Source organism: Fundulus heteroclitus, chromosome 5 (genome assembly GCF_011125445.2).
Source record: "Fundulus heteroclitus isolate FHET01 chromosome 5, MU-UCD_Fhet_4.1, whole genome shotgun sequence".
In the NCBI taxonomy this organism is placed as follows: domain Eukaryota; kingdom Metazoa; phylum Chordata; class Actinopteri; order Cyprinodontiformes; family Fundulidae; genus Fundulus; species Fundulus heteroclitus.
Genome location: NC_046365.1, coordinates 5,395,769 through 5,416,536, shown reverse-complemented (window position 1 = coordinate 5,416,536; position 20,768 = coordinate 5,395,769). Strand labels below are relative to the sequence as shown.

At 40.8% G+C, this 20,768-nt stretch overlaps 1 protein-coding gene across 2 annotated transcripts in view; it reads right to left on the bottom strand.

Moving 5' to 3' along the window:
• Nucleotides 1-8,118: 8,118 nt before the first annotated feature.
• ttbk1a (tau tubulin kinase 1a) overlaps nucleotides 8,119-20,768 on the bottom strand; it is a 52,793-nt gene continuing 40,143 nt past the window's right edge. For both annotated transcript variants that reach the window (XM_036136766.1, XM_036136765.1), the window contains exons 12-16: nucleotides 20,472-20,644; nucleotides 16,056-16,396; nucleotides 15,410-15,591; nucleotides 8,411-8,750; nucleotides 8,119-8,372 (exon numbers count right to left, since the gene is read on the bottom strand). In XM_036136766.1, coding sequence (XP_035992659.1) covers nucleotides 8,448-8,750; nucleotides 15,410-15,591; nucleotides 16,056-16,396; nucleotides 20,472-20,644 — 999 coding nt within the window. In that variant the 3' untranslated portion in view covers nucleotides 8,119-8,372; nucleotides 8,411-8,447. The remainder of the gene's footprint in view (nucleotides 8,373-8,410; nucleotides 8,751-15,409; nucleotides 15,592-16,055; nucleotides 16,397-20,471; nucleotides 20,645-20,768) is intronic.

Below are 20,768 nucleotides of genomic sequence, written 5' to 3'. Positions count from 1 at the left end.
CTGTGGAGTATAAAAGGGTATACAAGTCAGTGTTGGATCCAAAAGGGCTGCTCACACGTCTTGTCATTTTACATTAGGCTGTGGGCTCAGCAGTTCTGATCCGTGAGTATCTTCTCAAGTAGTAGCTATTTACAAAATAAATAAGTCACAGACCTCCTGCGATCGGAGGTTTATATTCACCTTGTTCTCGTTGTCATTACAGTGCAGTGCTGACTGTAGTCGTTGCACAGTCAGGAGAGAGTGACGCACAAACAGAACACGTGTGGATCTCATGCAAAAAGAGTGGCGACAGTCAGCGGTCAGTCTTTTGATACGAAAAACTGTCAGAAATGCTGCCTATCACTTTTTTTCATCTTGGTGTTGTGAGCAGGTCAGGCACACAGGGAGGCTCCTCCCGCCTCTTGTTGACTCAGTGTGCCGCTGCTTTAAAGACGATTCAGGATCAGCATTCATGTTTATCGGTGACAATCTTGCACAGTAAATTAATCCTTTTACTAGCAAACAAAACGAGGTTCTGAAATAGCAGCTAGTCCACTTTGTACATTCTCCAACAGGTTGCACTATAAAATTATGCAAAGTATAAAACAGGCAGGGCATCCTGAACTCAGCGTGAAGCAGCGTGAAAACAACGTCAGGCTATCTCCGTACCAAAGTGGTGCTGCTGGGAGCGTCAGTAGAGAAACAAAATGCCTCAAAGACAAGCTCAATGAACAAGCAAGTGGTGCATATTTAGGTAATGTAGCCCTTTAACATGTCGAGAAAGCAATGGTTTGGCTTTCATTGCACAAAATAAATATCCAAGCTTGTCTTGGGAAGTCATGATCTGAACGTGTCCAGGTGTCACATTTTGGAATCACCTAGAATGGTGCCAACAATGGCAAATCAAAGACCGCTGCTTTGGAAGAAGAAAACATGTAGAACAATCTTCACTAATCTACAGTTTACTCCAGCATCCATACTTCTTCAATCAACGAAATTTGCGTGAAAAAGGACAACTGAGTTTACGACATCAGTGAAAGAACTGTGAAACATGTTAGGAGTGGAGCCATTAGTGAGTCGTATCAAAATCAAGGACACATGCTAGCGTTAGCCTAGCACTTTAAGCAAACAGCTTGCTAAGGAAACGCCATCAGCAGGAGCGAGGCGAGAGACAATAAGCTGGCCTGCAGAAATGTCTGCAAACAGACACTGTAGGGTCCAGCCAGAACATCATTGGTGAGTCAGATACTTAAAACAAAATCACAATACTAATGTGGACCATTTAATACTGGTGAAATGTAGTGTTTAGTTTTCAAGCATATACGTGCATGGCATTGATTTTTGAAAAGTACTGGATGCCAAATCAGTATATGCAAAACTCTTGGAGTGGTATGGTGGGAAACAAATGTTGATCAGGACATCCCTGGATTGTTTAATCTACACATGGTTCATCTTTAACAAAAATGGAAATAGTTTATCAGAAGTTATAAAGGATGTGACAAATTTTCATGTCTGCTGAAGGGGAAAAATGATCGGCACCTGATTTTCAGAAACATCCTTCTTGAACTCATTCTGAGGAGGAAGTCAACGAGACTTCAGGTCTGAGCAAGTACATTCCCCCAAAACTGAAACTAAATGATGCATGAAGAAAAATACCATTATATTATTTAAATACGATAACAAATAAGTTTATAAATGAAACATTTGCATTAATTATATCCCACATATAACTTATTGCCTCAGCTAATATCATTTATATAGTGAGCCCATCTGCCCCAATCTGATCCCAGAGTCTGGCCTACTGTGATAAAGTGCGACAGTAAAACAGTGATGGGTAAAGGAAGCACAACAGCAGTAAGACGCAAATCTAAAGAAAGCTGTTACCACAACTCTCATCTCTAAATACATTTTAAAAGAAAACACTGCATACTATTTACAAAACAGATAACTGTCTTCGGATCAGTCAGAACCAGTAAAGACATCGATTACTGGAAGTACTAAACAAAAGAGGATCCTCAATGTTCAAACTTCAAAGTTACCTCCCAGAATGCATCCTGTCATACACAATGCAGCAAGAGTGCTCTGCTGATCTAAACTAACATTCATCTTACTGCAAGAATTCACACTCTGCACTCTAAAAGATACATTTTCCCACCTTAACACAACTACAACATGATACTCACAACGTTAATTGCATTTGAGTTCACGCACAATGGCTGAAACAGGACTGGCTGTGTTAACTGGAAGACTTGGAATTAACTTAAATGCAACAGAAAAGTGAGACTTGATGCAATTAAAAAAAAAAAACGATATGAAATATAAATTAGTCTTCTGTTGCCTTTACTCTCAGTGGTTTCCCTTTTATAGCTGTCTGTGTCGAAAATATTATTTATGAAATTAACAGCGAGGCACCTGCCAATTTGTCCTTGTGATATTTTGGCAGAAGGTGAGGGAAATGTTTTAATAATACACTCCCATTTAAAGCAGCACAGTGTACATTTTAGCCACCTGGGGCGCTAGACATGTAACTTCCAGGTTTAGCTCCCCTGAAGGCCACTAGCAACACTGCACCGTGGCTAAATTAAACAGTGTCCCTCCGTGTTTTGGAATCTGATAGCAGACCAGGGGATAGGAGCCATGGGAGAGGAAGACGGAGCAGATCAAAGGCTCAATCATCTGATTATGAAAGGCTGCAGAAACTTCAACAGAGGAGCAGAGCTGACATGTAGGTGTGTGAATTATGCTTACTGTGTTTTATAATAATAACCATGACCATGACGAACTTTGACTCGAAGATGGAAAAAATAGAAGCACATAAGGTTAGCTCTTGTGTTTAAGGGGATCTTAGACTGCTGTAAGGGGGCGCTGTGTGTCGTATGACCCATTTATCAACAGATCCGACCCACTCAAGTTACATAGGCGAGTTTATGAGAAGGGCAGTCCACAAGGAGCATCAATGCACACCATGTGCTGTATATTGACCTGAAAAATCCTTTAATATATTTCAAATTAAGCTACTATTTGGGTCAAAACTTACACGGTGCTGCTTTAATATTGAACTACATATGGTAATTGAGGCCCAGTCTCATTGTGAAATGCTAGAAGATATATGCCAGAAGCAATAAACAGACCAACAGCTGTGACATGTTAAACTCAGCCTCTAATAACCATAAAATAATAATGCTTATAGTCAATAGTGATGTTGAGCTTCAACAATTACTCTTATGTTGGCATGCTAGTATGTACTAATTAGCGGTAAAGAAATTCTTGACTTCTTGAGTTCACAAACCAACCTGGAACCCAAGTACAACCTTAAACCTGATTAAGTCTCAGGGATCACCAAGGTCACTGATGTACAAATGCATATTTACTGGATAATATACAGTATCAATGAGAAATATCACTGCACAGATACACTCAAAAGGACAAATGCTGAAACACATAAAGGAACACTCCCAAGATTCAAAGATGGTGCATTTATATAACTTACTTAATGCTAACTCACGTGATGATGACATACACTATTTTGCCTGAGGTATTTGCTCAAACATCCAAAGGATTTAATTCAGGTTTTCCAATCCTTTCCATGACCACAGGTGTGTAAAATCTAGCACCTAGACATACAGACTGCTTCTTCAAACATTTGTGAATTAATGGGTCACTTTCAGGGGCTCATTGAATTCCAGTCTGGTATTTTTGATAGGATGCCAGTTGTGAAAGAAGTCAGTTTCTGAAATTAAACCTTCCACAGTGAACATGAAGGTGGTGTCATAACAAAGTGGAAGCAATTGGGAATGATAGCAAGTCAGCGACAGAGCAATGAGCCACGGGGAAATCCCAGAAGACACAAACTTCCTGGAGAAACATACCTTGAAGCTTCGCGTAGCCTTCAGATTAGCTCAGGAACAGTGTTTGGCTTAATGGAAGGGGTTTCCATGCCTACGCAGCTCCATCTAACCCGTATTTTGTCAAGACAAATGCAAAACATCAGATCCACTGGTGTAAAGCATTCTGCCATTACACTCTAGAGCAGTGGTGATGTGTTCTCTGAAGTGACGAATCGTGCTCCTCTGTCTGATGAATAATTTTGTGTTCTGCAAAAACCAGGAGAAAAGCACTAGGCTGGCCACTTTGTGTCAAAGTTTGTGGCAAAGGGGAATACTGTGTGAGGCTGTTATCAGAAGCTCGGCCCCTTATTTCCATTGAAAGGAACTCTTAACGCTTCAGCCTGTGGGAACAGGTTAGCAAACAAGCTCGATAAAGACACGGGCTAGTGAGATTGGTGTGGTACAACCTGACTGCCCTGCACTAAAGCCTGACCTTGACACAACATAACACGCTTTAGATGATATAGAATTAATTAAATGAGTTAATAAATAAGGCTTTGTATTCAAAAATCAGTGCCTGACTACACAAATGCACTTCTGGAGGAATATTTCCAAAATCACATTCCTGAATCCTGCGGACGGACAGCCTTCCCAAAAGAGATGAAGCTGTTAAAGTTGCAGCGGGTGAGCTGACATCTTATTAAACTTTGTAGATTCAAATGTGTGAAGTCAGACAAGAAAATACATTTAGCAATGTGATTTATTTTAGAGTTGACTAAAGTGCTTGGGCCCTCTGAAAGTCAATAAATACTTTTTTTATTAAACAACCCACACCAGTAACATCTGCTCGATGGCCAATACTCCAGCGATGATTGCTCTATTCAGAAGCGCCTACAATTCTGACAAACCGTCCAATCTTTTGGTTCTGTCTGAGCAGACCTTCAACACAATGCATCCGCCTGACGAAATGCAGCGAGGTGTTCCTGACATGCGTTTCTCTTGACCGACGCAGAAAGTTCACAATCAAGCCAGAACTTTACCCAAAACGAGAACAAAGGCATCCTGTCCGATGACGCAAAACACTGCTTTCTTAGTTCTTACTTCACCTTATGGCTTCAAATTTTAGAGCAGCTGCTACATACTGTCTTCCTCCAGGTCTTTTTAAAGTGATTTTTTTTTTTAGTAAAAACAAACAAGAAGAAATGTGGAAGTACCCCTGCCGTGCCAGTAGGTGGGGATAAAGGTCATTAGTAACACACACATTCAAAGAAAAAGTATCAAAAAAGAAAGTAGGCCGCTACCTCATTTTTCTAAAGCTCCCCATTTGCAAAGAAGACGACACATTAAAACAGCACTCCTCTTTAAATAGGGTTTTTAATAATGTATTTGTCTCTCGAAAATTTGACTAAATATCTAAGTTCGTGTGAATCAGACTGCAGCAACCTTTTGCGCCGCAATGGCTGTGGCCAATTAGGGTATTATTTTTCAACTGCTGCTTGAGAAGCATTTAATATCATGAGGAGAAACCAAATTATTTATGTACAGTGATTGGTTGAGTTTGTGGGTGCAAACCCAGTGCCCACCACTACAATAAACATGATTAAAAAAGAGATAAAGATGGACATTAGTAACAGTTCTCGAAAGATCTTTCACAGTAGAAAGGACTTCATATATATATATATATATATATATATATATATATGTGTGTATGTATGTATGTGTATATATATATATATATATATATATATATATATATATATATATATATATATATATATATATATAGGACACCTGATATTGTTTTTTTGTATCTTTTGCTTTGACTCAAAGGATCTAGAAAAAGTAAGAAAGGCTCATTAAACAGATGTTGACACATTAAAATGTCTGCATTTGTATACGTGTGTTAAGCATGTTCACATTTTAACAGTGAGCATTTTAGTGAGGGACAGGAAAAGTGATGACATCCCTCAAATAATTGTCAAACTCAAAACGACTCAAACAACAAACGTAATAATCAAAGTGCCAATCAAGGCAGGAGAAGGAAACTCTTACAGCGCAGGTCATCAGTCTATCTGCAGTAAAAAATAAAAAAACAGCACCAGCCTCTGACACACTGCCGCCCTTACAACCATAAAGGTCACATGTAAAACAAATAAAACTCGCATTCGATCAGCTGCACTTAAACAGACACAACCTGCTCTCAGTTGGCGGTGAGGGCCGACATCGGCCCCAGACAGCCTGCTGTCACAGCAGTCGAACATTTAAAACTGATAGAATTCAAATATGCTTTATGCTTTAGAGAATCCCAAATAAATTTTAGGCAATTGCTGCACTTAAAATTTTATAACTTTTCTGTTTGATCTTGGTATTCATTTTTAAATAGTTTTTGCAAAACATTTGAGATTTTGTTGTGTTATAAATTAGTCTTATGAGAATGTTCTCATTTGTCTTTTTTATTTTGGACTTTTAAATATGTATTTTACAAATTATTCTTTTTTGTGAAGTTATGAGATTTTAATTTTTATTTCCAAGATAAATGGTTTCTCTAGTTCCCTTTTTAAACTAAATTCAATGCCAGTGTGTAATCTTACTTGCTAACTAGTTGTTCAAAAGTTTGCCAGGATTTTCTGTTGTTGTTTTATTTGGCATTTTTGGACTAATAAAGGTAAAGGTTCTGCTGTACTGCCAGTTTCTGTCTAAGATCACTGCAAATCACTTCCTACACCTTCAGAGAGACTCTTTCCAAACAGTTCACCGTTTTCACAAACAACATTTAATGAGGCAGGAGTCAGGACCAGACACTTGGATTACTTGGTTTTGTGCACATAAAGACATGATGTGAAGCAGCAGCGTATTGCTCCGTGAGCAGGATGGTTGGACTCCAAAGTCTTCGTGCAAAAGCTTGATCGCTGGGACGACCTGCATACCTCTACGATCGCTCCTCCGTTCTAGCCAAAAAAGATGAGGGAATTAAAAAGGCTCAAAAATGCGCGAGAAACTGTAACGCTTAACAGTCTCAAAGGGGCTCCACTCGGTTTCAAGCTCCTCTTCACAAAACATTGTTTCCATCAGCGTGTGCAACGTCGGCTTTGCTGAGTGGCCTCTGGAGTTTATTGCATGAAAAATATTTGCAGTCTTCAAGACTTATCCCATCTTCCTCTGATCCTCTTCCTCCAAAAAAACAAAAACAAAAAAACAAAACCCAGGTTCAAGAGCTACGTCTGTGTGCATGTATGAATGTGTGTGTTTATTGATACAGCAGTACTGCTGCGTGTTGGTGATATGGCTTGTATGACCTAGCTTTCAGTGTGCTGTGTTTTTATTGGTTTGTTATGTCAGTGTGCACATTCATATCTGTGTATGTAGTAACAGAGCTCACCAGGTGACGCCAATGCCAAAAAACATCTATATATAATTTTTGATAGTTAAATATTCTATATTTCTCATCAATTCGCTACACTTGGCGTGGACTGCTCACCAGTATGAAGGTACATCAAGGTTTTTAGAAAGTTCAAACCTGCTAATGTTTCCTGTCATACTGTTCTCACACTTTAACTTCCGTTTAATGAGATGCCAGAGAAGATGCAAAAGTAAGCAGAGTTTTCTCAGGCTGTGTGGAGTACAGAGTACTACCCCTCCCCCACCTGTTCCTGTGCACTGCAGGTTATCTTTTTTTCCTCCCTTACAAGAAAAACAAATCGAGTTGTTTAGGAATATTTCTGTTTGGGAAATGCTCAGGCTTATAAAAATCATAGGGGCTCTCTACGCATTTCTCTGACTAACCAGCTAATGTCAGCGAGTATTACTAGCAGACGTTAGCTAAAGTGAACAGGATAGCACACATCCTGCTCAATGAGCACTAAAAACCAATAAAGTTAGCTTGGATTTATCCTATATTTTGCCTGAGTCTATGAATCAAACTCTAAATAACAAATAAATGTTATACGAAATATTTTTATACGTTTACCACTGTAAATAATCAATATGTTTTATAATTGTAGCAGTGGTAGGAATAGTTTTTTTCTGTTTTGAGTTTAGGTCTATATATAGTTTAGGTTTATATATATGTATACTTTTCTAATCATCAGGATGTCATGCCAAAACATCAGTTAGTGGTTCTCTGAAAATACCATTTTCGTCTAAATACGAATTATTAAATTATTATAAATAAATATATATATATATATATATATATATATATATATATATATATATATATATATATATATATATATATAAAATATATATATATATATAATTTAATAATATATATATATATATATATAAAATATATATATATATAAAATCTTTGTATCTATTGTTTTGTAGTCTAATTTCCTTTTTCTTTCTGTGCTTTTCTTGAAACTGTAATTTCATGAGAGGCCCTTTTAAGTGATGAAGCACCTAAGTTGGGGCAAGGGGGGCGGGAGGTGGCTAAATTCTGCCCTAGGCAAAAAACCTTCTCTGACCACTCCTGCATTCCTGTGTTTATGTGCTACGTCAATCTCTGCATCTATGGCTGTACACATCTGTGCCGGCGTGTGTTATGTATGTATATGTGTGTGTGTGTGTGTGTGTGTGTGTGTGTGTGTGTGTGTGTGTGTATATGTGTGTGTGTGATGAGTCCATCTCTCTGTCCTCTCAGCTGCTGTTCTTGTTCATGAGCTTGGCTAACATGTGTTGCAGCTGTGACCTCGACACGTTCAGGACAGAGTGCCTGCTCCGGGGACTGCCGGGCATCGGCAGAGTGCCGGCGTGCCGGCGCCGGGCCGAGGCGGTGGCAGAGGTGGCATGCGCGGGGCTGCTCTCAGCCGAGCGGCTCCTCTGGATGAAGCTGCCTCCTGCATGGGGGTACTGCTCTGTCTCCAGGGTGGAGGAGGAGAAGACGTAGGAGGCCAGCCTCCTCAGTTGATTGGGCCGTGGTTGGTGTCTGTCCTCCTCCAACTGCAATCAGACCAATCAGACAGAGGGAGGAAGAGGAGGTTAAAGAGTGGAAACGGACTCTTTTTTTAAAAGTAAAGCTGCTTATTTAGCATGTCAAAAACACTTAATCAAACGTCTTGTTTTTGTCTCCTCCCCCTCCCTGACAGACATTAGACATGAGAGAGCAGATTAATGCTTTCACATATCTAAAGCCTGCAACTGATTGGTCAAATGTCATGTGGGGAGGAGCCTGGGGAGAGAAGCTGAGGGAGTGTTGGTGTAACTCTGACTATCTACAGCTGCTTTTAATAATTGCTAGTTAGAAACAAAGGGAAACTCCTAGCAGGACAGTAGAGCCTTATATTTATTAGCTGTGTGGATTAACAGATTAGTCAGACTAGCATCCCTAAATCTGAAAAAAAAAAATTATTAGGAAAACATTTCTCCCACAAAGAAGCACGCTAAAGGAACACAAAGTCACCAGCACAAGCATTGCACACACTGTCTCACTATTCTACAACAGCCTGAACCTCGACAGGTTTCAGCTTTTTTTTTTTTTTCGTTCTGAAGGAAAGTTACCACTGAAGATGCAAACAAATCAGGGAACTTAAAAGAGAGAGATGGAGTCATCAAGCACACAATACAGACACACAACGAGGGGAAGAGGGGGAAAAAAAAACATGTCTGAACAGAAGAAAAGGGAAGAACAGAAACGGAGTGAGAAAACAGAGGTACAGGACTATTCCTAAACTGTGCTTACCCCGAAACATCACTTTATTTCTTCTTGTGTTGTCCCAATGGCCCCCTCGCTCTTTTCTTTGTCTCCTCAGGTGAGTCAAACTTGACATACTGTGTACTTTTAAAGCGATAGGTTGGGGGCAAAGGCATCAGTAGTTATGTGGAAGGGGATAAAGAATTGGAGAGGAGGAAAAAAAAAAAAAAATGGCGGTCCTCGATGGTAGGTGGCAGTCGAGCTTGGTTATGATCTAGTGTGACAGTTGGCCAAACGAAAAAGAAAACGAAAAGGAATAAAAAAATAAATAAAAATGGAGCAGAGCTTGCTAACGGATCGGTGCACACAATTTCACACTGGTGTAACATCCAGCCTTCCAACAGCAGCCAACGAGTATGGAGGACCCGGTGTTAATAACTGAAAGAGCACATGATGGAGTCGAATGGTCGCATGAATTCACAACTGAATGATAAAATGGATAAAGAAACGTGAAATCACCACACCCATGAGGAAAACCCTGTAGAAGGAAAATAAAATGGAAACACAATGTGAAATCCAGGTAAGAGTCAAAGGTCCCGCTGTTATTTTCCCCCCCGAGGGAAGAAAGAAAAAAAACTCTGACACGCCCTCCTCCCGCCTCCAACGCCAACCTGAGGACCAACTCTCCATATGGACGGTCGCACAAAAATGAAATTCCATTCAGACAAATTCAAAAAGAAATATCTAATTCCACCACCCTGAAGGTCAATTATATCTTTTGTGTGCTAGAATAATAGAATTTTGTTCATTTTAAGTTTTTATTCACTGAGTCTCCATTCTCCTAATTATTAAAGGTTGGACCTAATTTAGAAAAACCACACAGTTTAAAGCACCATTTTTCCCCTTTTATATATAAACCATATTTCTCCTTAGTCAGAATATTATATAGAACAGTGTTGAGAAGAAAATATAACAATATGCAGGTTATATTAAAGTATTTACACAATTGTTATACTTTATCACAAAAAACCCCACAACTTTTAATGTATTTTATTGAGATTCCATGTGATAGACCAGCAAAAAGAAGTGCACTTCTGAAGTGGAACGAAAATGTTAGACCGCCTTCAACATTTTTTACGACTAGAACTTGAAAGATTTAGGAAGTATTTGTATTCAACCCCCTTTACTCTAATACCCTGTAATAAAATCAGTTGTTTTTAGCTGCCTTCAGACGTCCTCTGTGTTTGGGGCCAGTTTACATTCAGCAGTTCTGTGAAGGCCTCAGAGAACTGCTGTTAGAGAACAGACAGAGAGGGCAGGGCAGTTTAAAGTTATACAGCAATGCCTGGAGCTCCACACAGTGCTCTGTTTAATCAGCCACATAAAAATAGAAGGAGGATGTCACAACTGTAAACCTACTAAACGATGGCCATTTGGCCCAAACTCACAGGCCGGGCAAGGAGAGCATTAATTAGAGAAGCCGCCAAGAGGCCCAGGGTGGCTCTGGATGAGCTGTAGAGATCCACACCTCAGGTGGGACTATCTCTTGTGAGGACAACATATTTTGGAAGCTAGCTAGTGCTGAAACAAAGTCACTGGAAATGCTGATTGCTTGTTTTTCGACGAGCCATGTAGGGTGTTGGGATCAGCGTGACCAAGGAAGCAGGTCAGCGCTGATGGGTGTATGGAGGTTTACGTTCCAGCACGACAATGAGCCTTAACATACAACATAATGGTCTGGATTAAAGCATTTTGATGTTAGAAGAGCCCGTTCTGGGCGGCACGTGGTGCAGCAGTGCTGTGAGCTCTCCATGAACGGAGGCTGGGTTCCATTATCAACCTTGAGACCTTTGTCTTCCCCTCTTTCTCTCTCTGCCTGGTTCCTATGTGGTTACTGTCAAAAAGGGAACGCTCATGCCACTAAAAATGTTTTCATAAAAGAAAAAAAAAAGAATGACTGTCAAAGTTCAGACCTAAATCTCGCTGAGAATCAAACTACTTCTGCACAGAGGAATGGAGAATCAGTCTCAGGATGTGCGAAGCTGGTAGAGATGTACCCTGAGAGACTTGCAGCACTAACCACAGCAAGACGTGGCTCCAATGATTCACTCAGGGCCATTGGATATAAGTATATATCACACTTTGGATATTTCAAATGATCTGTTACAAAAGAAAATCTTTCACCCTTTCAATTTTGCTCTGCTTTATGTTGGTGTATCACATAACAATCCCATAAAAATACAGTGAAATTTGTGGTAATAATGTAAAAGCTGTTGTTGGCTTCATTATGAACTGCTGCCACCTGCCTGGTCCTGAGCTGCACTTTGGGTCTTCTTCTCGCCTTCCACAAAACCATCCAACCAAACCAGCGTCTATGTCTTTATGTTATAACGATCAAAGCAGTCCCAGCAGCCTGACAAAGGGATTCTGATCTGTTTCTGTTTAATCGATTACCTCCATGCAAGCTTGGTGCACTCCATTAAGTTGAAGAAAAAAATAATCCCTGAACTTGCTGCGTTAGGTACCTGTGGTAAAAAATGTATAGTTAAATATTAATAAAATTAATCAAAAACTATTCCAGCTCCAAAAACTTCAGTCACTTTTAAGCTTTCATTCGAATATGTTGCATCACCATGAGAGGAAACAGAGATCTGTTACTACAAAAGAACATCATCATTAGATTATTCTCGAAACCTTAACTATGATTATGAGCTCACATTCATCCTTACAATGCAGTGACACTAAAGCAATAAATCACTCCTGTATGCCAGGCTGTTGAAAAAACTCTGGTTACATTAGACACAATGGCCGCCCCCCACACACACACACACACACCATCCTATCACCCACACGCTCACTTCCTCCCACACTGATCACTGGCACCCAGTCCAAGGTTTTTTAATCCAATGGGATGTCATAATAAGTACTATGCAGAGCAGCTTCCATGCCACAATATATTTCCATTTCTTCACTCCCACAGACACATTTACCAACATCATGTATGTAGTGAAATGTTTCGGAGTACACGTGAGAGCACAGCAGAGCGTCATTAGCATCCACGTGGCTGTAAGCTTTATCACACATGTTGTCCTCTGCCTTCATAAAGGTAGCAATCCACACTCTAACCCAGCACCGACAAGATGGCGGCAGCACGGCTCTCACAGCTGGACAGTTCTTGATGAGTCCCAGGAAGCCGGAAAAGATTCAAACCTTGATGCTCTTTATGAAAACAGTGACTATACAGATCCTTTAACCCGGTGCATTGGCACTTAACTTCTTAGCTAACAGCTCACAGAGCCTCTTCAAAGAAAGCAGCTACTTGATGTCTGTTATGTCTGAGGTACGCTCTGGTTTTCCTTGCATCGACATGCCATACCTTTCAAGAAGAATCTGTTGATGCAAGCTTGGTGCACTAATGCCCATGGAGAGAGTAAAAATGCTGAAGAAACACTCAAGAAATGGCTGCTGAGGAATGTTAAAATACTCCACAGAAGAAATAAAGCAAAGCTTTGCTGATTTTCTTAAAAGTCAAGCCTAAAATGATTCATATTGCTGCCATATTTCATTACTCTTTTTAAAAAAATGTTTCTTCTGACTGGAGCAGCCCAGCCTGAAATGAACCTGATGGAGAGATTAAAGTGATGGCGAGCTCATCACCAAGCAAACATGTCAAAATAGACATGCCAATAGCTGGTCATCGGTTCATAGAAATATATAGTGTTTGAGAAACTGTTTTTGTCAAATATTGTGAACAAACTGCAACTAATGTGTTTGAAAAGACCAAGACTAAATGGTAACAACTGGTTTTGTCTTCTTCCCTGGTTTAAGGCGTGTTGTGGCTCAACAAGGAGAAATCCACTGGAGGGAGTTACAGTAATGAATGTCACACACTGTAACTAATGTATTTAGTGTTTCCAAAAAAAAAAAACTTTTGTGCATTGTCATTATATGTTAATAATGTACACAATAAAAACAAAAATAACAAGCACAAGGATCTTTAGAACATATTTCTATCAGTAACTCTCTGAAACCTCCAGTGGTTGGTTGTCATTACTCAGAAACCGATCAGTTTTGGGAATGATTGCTAGTCTGATTTTTTATTTTTTAAACCTGGCCAAAACTTTTGACCTAAAGATACCAATTTTACCACTTCTGATTTCTCTTTAAGAACTTAAGAATAAAAAGATAAAAGAACAGCTTTTAATTATTTCTATCAGAATCAGAGGCAAAAAGCAGGGAAATCAGGCTTTTACTAGAAAAACAAAATGATCGCAGAGTTCACATTTAAACTGACTTTGGCTATTTTTACTAAATATTAGAGATTAGCGCCATTAGCAGAATTAGCATTAGAAACACAATGGTCTTGGAGTGTGTATCTTAGAGAGTCGATCTTTCCTTTAACAGAGGTTTGCAAAAGGATGCTAATATTTTTCAAATCCAGTATGTTCAAGACAGACAGAAGTTGAAAGCTCAAAAACACAACCAGAGGAGCTTCGCCGTGACATGTTCCACCTTCCTGTTATCCACTGAAAGACTCGGTTTCTCTTTATAACCGCGTAAATACATCACAGACAGCTGTCTTAGCATGTTGTAGAAAGAGCATTTCCTTTTAAATGGCTTCCAAAATCTTTGTGATTCCTCTGAAATCATTTTAAACATCTTACACTTGCTTGACACCTGCCAACTTTGAGAACATTTCACACAGTGACAGCATCAACACAGAAGAGTGTTCAGTGTAATTCACGTTGTGGCCTATGCTGAATTCACCGATCGTAAAAAGATGATATTTTTGAGTAAAATATCATTCCACTCTGTAACAAACTGATTTCCCAGACTTAGTAGGCTTGCTGGTAACAAACTAAGTGTTCGGTACTTTAGACAGTTTTTAAATAAGGCTGTTCATGACTTGATTTAATCCAAAGAATGTATAATAGTGCTAACTAGTCGGCACACTGTAAAGGGCAGTCTGGTGTCGCTCCACATGCATGTGAGGTGCGTTCAGCTGCTCATCAGTGCTGCGTAAAGCTGCAAACAGACTCCAGCAGGAGGATGTCAGCTTCTCATGGCTGTGGTATTTTTAAAGGGCAATTCCAGCTTGAATCCAGATGTGTTGCTTTATATCCCAAAATAAAATAGATTGTAAGTAATGCATAAGTAACTTTAGCTTTAAATACCTCCATGCATATATTTGCCAAAAACATCCTTATAATCAAACAACAGAAATTAGAGCAATGATCACAGAAAGACTCTTAGTCTTAGTTAATATTTGATTTGTTGTTTCTTAATTCCTCAGATATTAAGTTGTTTTATGTGTAATTTTCTATCAGAAAACACCCACCAGTGATGCATTCAAAATGTTTAGATAATCCAAAAATGTTCTGCTCTGCATTAAAATAATAATCAATAAATAGCAGGTGAAGTAAAATAGAATATTAGACTGATAAAAGACTAATATATGTTGCCTGGATGTAACTTAATGTATTTAGAGTCATAGCAAATATTGATCATATCAAACTAACAACGATCCACAAACAAGGAGAAAGCTTTAACGCTTACAGGGTAAATGCATTACTTACACACTCTGATGTAACCTACTGAAATCCTTCATCTTTCAACAACTTATTATGCTGCATTTCATTCCTGTTATTTAAGGTTTGTTTTGTAAAACCATTTCGCCTTCATGGATTCTTTAATTGGAATATAAACCAGATGACAAACTAAATGAGTTTAATTAATAATTGTATTAATCATAAAATGTGGGAATCAGCAGAACTTCCTCTCATGCTGGATTTGTCCTTTAAACTGCATGTCTGCAGGTGGAAAAGTGAGTCCCGGGCGGCTGCAGCGCCTCACCACGGCAGCTGCAGCGGTAACGGGCGCTGCAGCCAATCACGGCTCATCCGTCCACCCGCCGTGCATGCCTCCAGAGAGCTGAGCTCTCCGCTGATTGGCTGACTGGGTCTCTTACCGGTCTCTGAGGTCCAGTAGGCTCCGACTCTCTCCTGCGAGGGCGTCCCGACGGCAGCGAGTGGCACGGTGACTGTGCGGGACTCCCGCCGCTTCTTCTTGACGCCTCCTCTTCCGTTAGCGTTAGCATCCCGCGGCTGCTGTCGCGGGTGTGAGTTTTGGGACGAACCACCAGCTCCCCTCCTGTAGGGATACCCAATGTTAAAGCTTTTAGTTTTCCGTTCTCAGTCAAACCGTAGGGTGATCTAAACACGCGTTCTTATATAAAATTTGTCTGTCCACTTTGTGAAAAGCATCAGTACCACTGGCAGAACAACGGCTCCCTAGCACCATGCTACCACCACTGCACTCGACAGCTTGTACTCCTACAAACATACATGTTGTCCAGGATTTAAAGATATAAATTCAACGATAACTCTAAACAAAGGGTAAATAAAAGCTAGGTAATGACTATAACTGTTCGTTCTGTAAGGAAAGAGCTTCTTCTCTACATTCGAGGCACACAAAGGACTGCTTCAAAGAGTCCAGGATCAGAAGTGAGGAACCCTTGGCTGATACTGTCTGTTAAAGCATTTAAGTTTATCGTGTCGTGGAGGACTGAGAATCTACACAGACTTTGTAAAAGGAAAGCGATTTGGCAATATTACCTGCAGCCCTGAGCCTTCTCCTCTCCTCCTGCTCCTCCAGGGGGCGGAGCTCCTCGGGCTCCTCATCGGTAGTCCCTGACGTGGTGGGATGGAAGTCCCGCAGCTCCGCCTCTTTGTCGATGATCACCCACTCTTTGCTGTCAAAGTCCTCCTCCTCGGCCAGCGGGACGGACCGTATAAAAGCGTTGCTGTGCGCCTCCTGGTCAACAGAAGCCGCCGACACCTCTTGGCGCCCACTGGCCTGGCGATCTCCGCGGCAACCGGGGTCAACAGAGAGCATCTGCGCTGGCTGAGAGGAGTAAACGTGGTGGGAAGGAGAGCCCAGCATGTCCATCCTAGACCTGGAGGAAAGACACACATCTTTAGAGACAGAGAAACACGACTCATTCACAACTCGACTCTGATGAGTTTATTTGTATTTTCTTAATCATTCATTTGATTAAGAAAATACTGACTGGACCTGGCAAGTGTTGCCAGGTCCAGTCAGGACCAGCAAAAGTTATGCAACTCTCATCTGATGTAAATGTAAAGCATATTTGGGGCAATCAAATATACATATTTTTGATTAAATTTACTTTCTGTTTGACTGAAAAATTAAAAGTTTCAATCACAAATATTTTTTTCTTGATTGCAGTGAGTTTTTCTTTGCTTTAATAATAAAAAAAAGCAAAACGAATTTCCCGCCATACATTCCTTAGCTCTAGGTTCAAATCAGGTTGATATATATTCAAAAATGTAAAGTAAAATTTTAAAGTTGAAATTAAAAATAAGTGAGACAGCCACCAATTCCTTAACCTCAGGTGCAATGAGGGGTCTTAAGACCCTCCTGAAAACGGCTGTGCCCCCCCTTATGCCCCTCCCCCTCCTGGCCCCAGCATCGCTGATGATTATAGATTCATATCTTGTGGTTGCTTGTTTATCTGATCCAAAGTCAGATCAAATGGCGGCTTTCATGCCTGCTCTGTGTGCTCTCATGTCTATCACACTGGCCCTGGATCTGCGGCACACGTTTGGTAGAAAAGACGCATTCCCACGGATCTGCGCCTCCTTCGTCGTGCAGTTTGATTTGTCGGATTACAAACTGTGCGTTACTCCGGCTCCTGGCCAGGCTCTGGCTAAGAGCCGCTGGGAAGAGTGAACAAAACGGAGCGCTTTATTTTACCTACCTGCTCCACCATAACCCGACAATGAGTTGAAAGAAAAAGAAGGCTGGAATAAAAAATTGTTGTTTGCACACACGCTGCACCGGAGCTGCGCAACTACGCGCGGGCGAGCACAGGCTGGGATGGACTGGCGGTGCAGGGCTGTTAGCCTGCCTCGTTCATTACTCAAACTGGGCAACAATAAAGGGACACAGCTCATTTTGGAGCAGCTGCAGAGCCAACAAGGGAGCCTGGAGCGTGTGTGCGTACAGGAAGAGGTGGCATAAGTCTCGCTGAATTTGCAGTATAACCTGAATGCTGAGCCAGAAGGGACTGATAAGTAAGTTACGGTTACGTCTAATCACTTATAAAAATGTTAAAAATGTCATTATGGTTACATAATGATATTCCGATATTCACCCAGCAATAAATGAGGTGAGGGTTTACTCTAATAAGCCTCAGCAGGGTCCTCTGAGGAACAGAGACTAGAGGGACTTTCAGCTGATACAGGTGACCTTAAAAGCTCTGGCTATGATCGAAGACAAAAGGAACCCTCTCTGGGAGCATATTAGTGGATTTGCCTCAAAATGTAAAAATTAAATGGGGCTTTGTTTGGTGAAAATCAAAGCATTTATTCCTCAAGTAGCTAGAAATATTAAAAGGTCATTTGGATCAGCACATTACTTTTTATTCCTGCAGCCGGTCCAATTCTCTAGTGACAGAAGAAGGGTTTGTGCAATAAACCGAGAAAAGTTAACACAGCTACACAGTAAGTTCAAAAGTGAGCCTCGCTCTTCTCTGCCACATTTTCTGTGCCGATTCAACTGGGTTGTTTAAAGATGCAGTAATAAAAAAAAATGAACCATAGCAATTGATCCCAACGGCAAAGCACTATCACAAATGAATTCATTCATTTATTTTTCTGAACAATATGTGTAATACGTAATATTATATAAACTGATCAAACAAAGATAGTTTTATTCAAACTAAAACACATACTATTTTATGTATACAGTATTAGTAAGTGAAATATTTATACTGATAACAAGACAAAAAGATGAGGGTCTGAGGAAAGTCCAGGATGATGCCATGTTTTCCGCTGGGTCTGTTTCGACTTAATTTGAGCTTCTTGTTGGATATTTGTGGAATCATTAAAAGCAGTTAATTAGCAGTCAGTAGCATGTAATTTTTACCCATTATATCCTGGGATCAGTAAATCCTTTATATCTACGTTACTATTATTTGCTGCGTCAAATTGCATTGGACCCTCCTATAAAATCTCCGGACCCTCTTTGCCCCCCCCACTCATAATTCTCTGGTGCTGCCAATGCTCAGCTGTTCCAGCAGCTTCCATGACCACAGGTGTATCAAACTGAAGCACTGAGGCATGCATGCTGCTTCACCAAATATCATATTAGGAATATTTTGGGCTCAGGAGTTCAGTGAATCAGGCCTTCCCTGACAGGATGCCAGTCGTACAAGAAGCCTGCTAGTGAGAGTTTCTTCCTGCAGAGTGAGCTCCAGACCTCCTCACTATTTTCATGTTAGCTTAATCTGAAGGCCACATAAACAACGTTGGATGCAGTGATGGAAAGCACCGCTGGACCCCACAGCAGCGGAGACATGTTCTCTGCAGTGATCAATCATGCATCACTATCTGGAAATCCAATGGTCCAGTCCTGGCTGGGCATTTGCCAGGAGAATGGTACTTGCTTGACTGCCCTGTGCCGGGCGTAAGGTTGGAAGGTTGACTGGCCTGCACAGAACCCTGGCCTCAACCTAAAGAACCACCTTTGGGATGAATTAGAGCAAAGACCGTGAGCCAGGCCTTCCATCCTTCCATCCAATTCTTTACTATCAGGAAGTCCACAAAATGCAGTTCGAAGTCTTCAGCTGATTCAAAATGCTGCGGCAAGAGTTCTGATGAAAATCAACAAGAGGGATTATATTTCTCCAATTTTAGCTTCCCTTCATTGGCTTCCTGTTAAATCAAGAATAGAATTTAAAATTCTTCTTCTAACGTATAAAGCCCTTAATAATCAAGCTCCATCATATATCAGAGCTCTGATTACCCCGTATGTTCCTAACAGAGCACTTTGCTCTCAGACTGCAGGTCTGCTGGTGGTTCCTAGAGTCTCTAAAAGTAGAATGGGAGGCAGATCCTTTAGCTATCAGGCTCCTCTCCTGTGGAACCAACTCCCAGTTTTGGTCCGTGAGGCAGACACCCTGTCTACTTTTAAGACTGATCTTAAAACTTTCCTTTTTGACAAAGCTTATAGTTAGAGTGGCTCATACCATGAGCTATCTCTATAGTTGTGCTGTGATAGGCCTAGGCTGCTGGAGGACATCAGGGTCTAATTTTCTCACCCTACTGATTTCTACTGTTCTTCAGTCTACTGTTCTCCAGTTTTGCATTGTATTACATTGAAATGACTGTCGTCATTTCAGCTTTTAACTTTTTGCTCTCTCTCTTTTTCTTCATAGTAGGTACACCTGGTCTGGCGTTCTGTTAACTGTGACGTCATCCAGGGAAGACGGCTCACCCGCTACTACCATCTAATGTAGAACAGATTACTAGATCAATGTGTGCTTCTGTGCTTTTTTGTCTCTCTTGTTGTGTCTCTGCTCTGTCTTCTGTAACCCCAGTCGGTCGAGGCAGATGACCGTTCATACTGAGCCCGGTTCTGCTGGAGGTTTTCCTTCCTGTTAATGGGTGGTTTTTCTTCCCACTGTCGCTTCATGCTTGGTCAGTATGAGGGATTGCAGCAAAGCCATGTACAATGCAGACGACTCTCCCTGTAGCTCTATGCTTCTCCAGGAGTGAATGCTGCTTGTCGGGACTTTGATGCAATCAACTGGTTTCCTTATATAGGACATTTTTGACCAATCTGTATAATCTGACCCAATCTGTATAATATGATTGAACTTGATTTTGTAAAGTGCCTTGAGATGACATGTTTCATGATTTGGCGCTATATAAATAAAATTGAATTGAATTGAATTGAATTGAATCCTACATCAGTAGCTGACCTCAACAAATATTCTCCAGGATTAGTTGTCTAACATTCCCATGAACATACCCCTAAAGCCTGTATGTAGCTTTTCTAGAATTGTAGAAGATGTTACAGCTGCAAAAGGCAGGCCAAAACCATACTGAGCAAATATCAAGAATGGAATAAAGGAAGGTGCTTTGGTAATATGTTCTAAGTCAGGGACAGTAACTTGAAGTCAAGCTGTCTCTCAGTTTAAACAAACCCCAGAGTTGATCAGTTACCTCTGTCCGTAGCCATCCACTCGGCCTTCAGCAGCAGACAGGCGGTCAGATTCTGGGCTGTTGACCCGACGGTACCGTAAAGATCGACCCTGACCCGTCGGTGACTCCGGGCCTCCCCCTCGAACTGGCGACACTGGACAGGCTCCCCGACCCGCCTCATCTTCCTCAGCCCCCTGAGAAGAAGCGTGAATCCAAAAGCCAAGTGGAAAAAAAGAAGCAACGAAACAAAAACAAGAAATAAAGAACAGCTGGAGACCAACTCCCACATGACTTATTCCCCCAGCCTGCTCCGTAAAG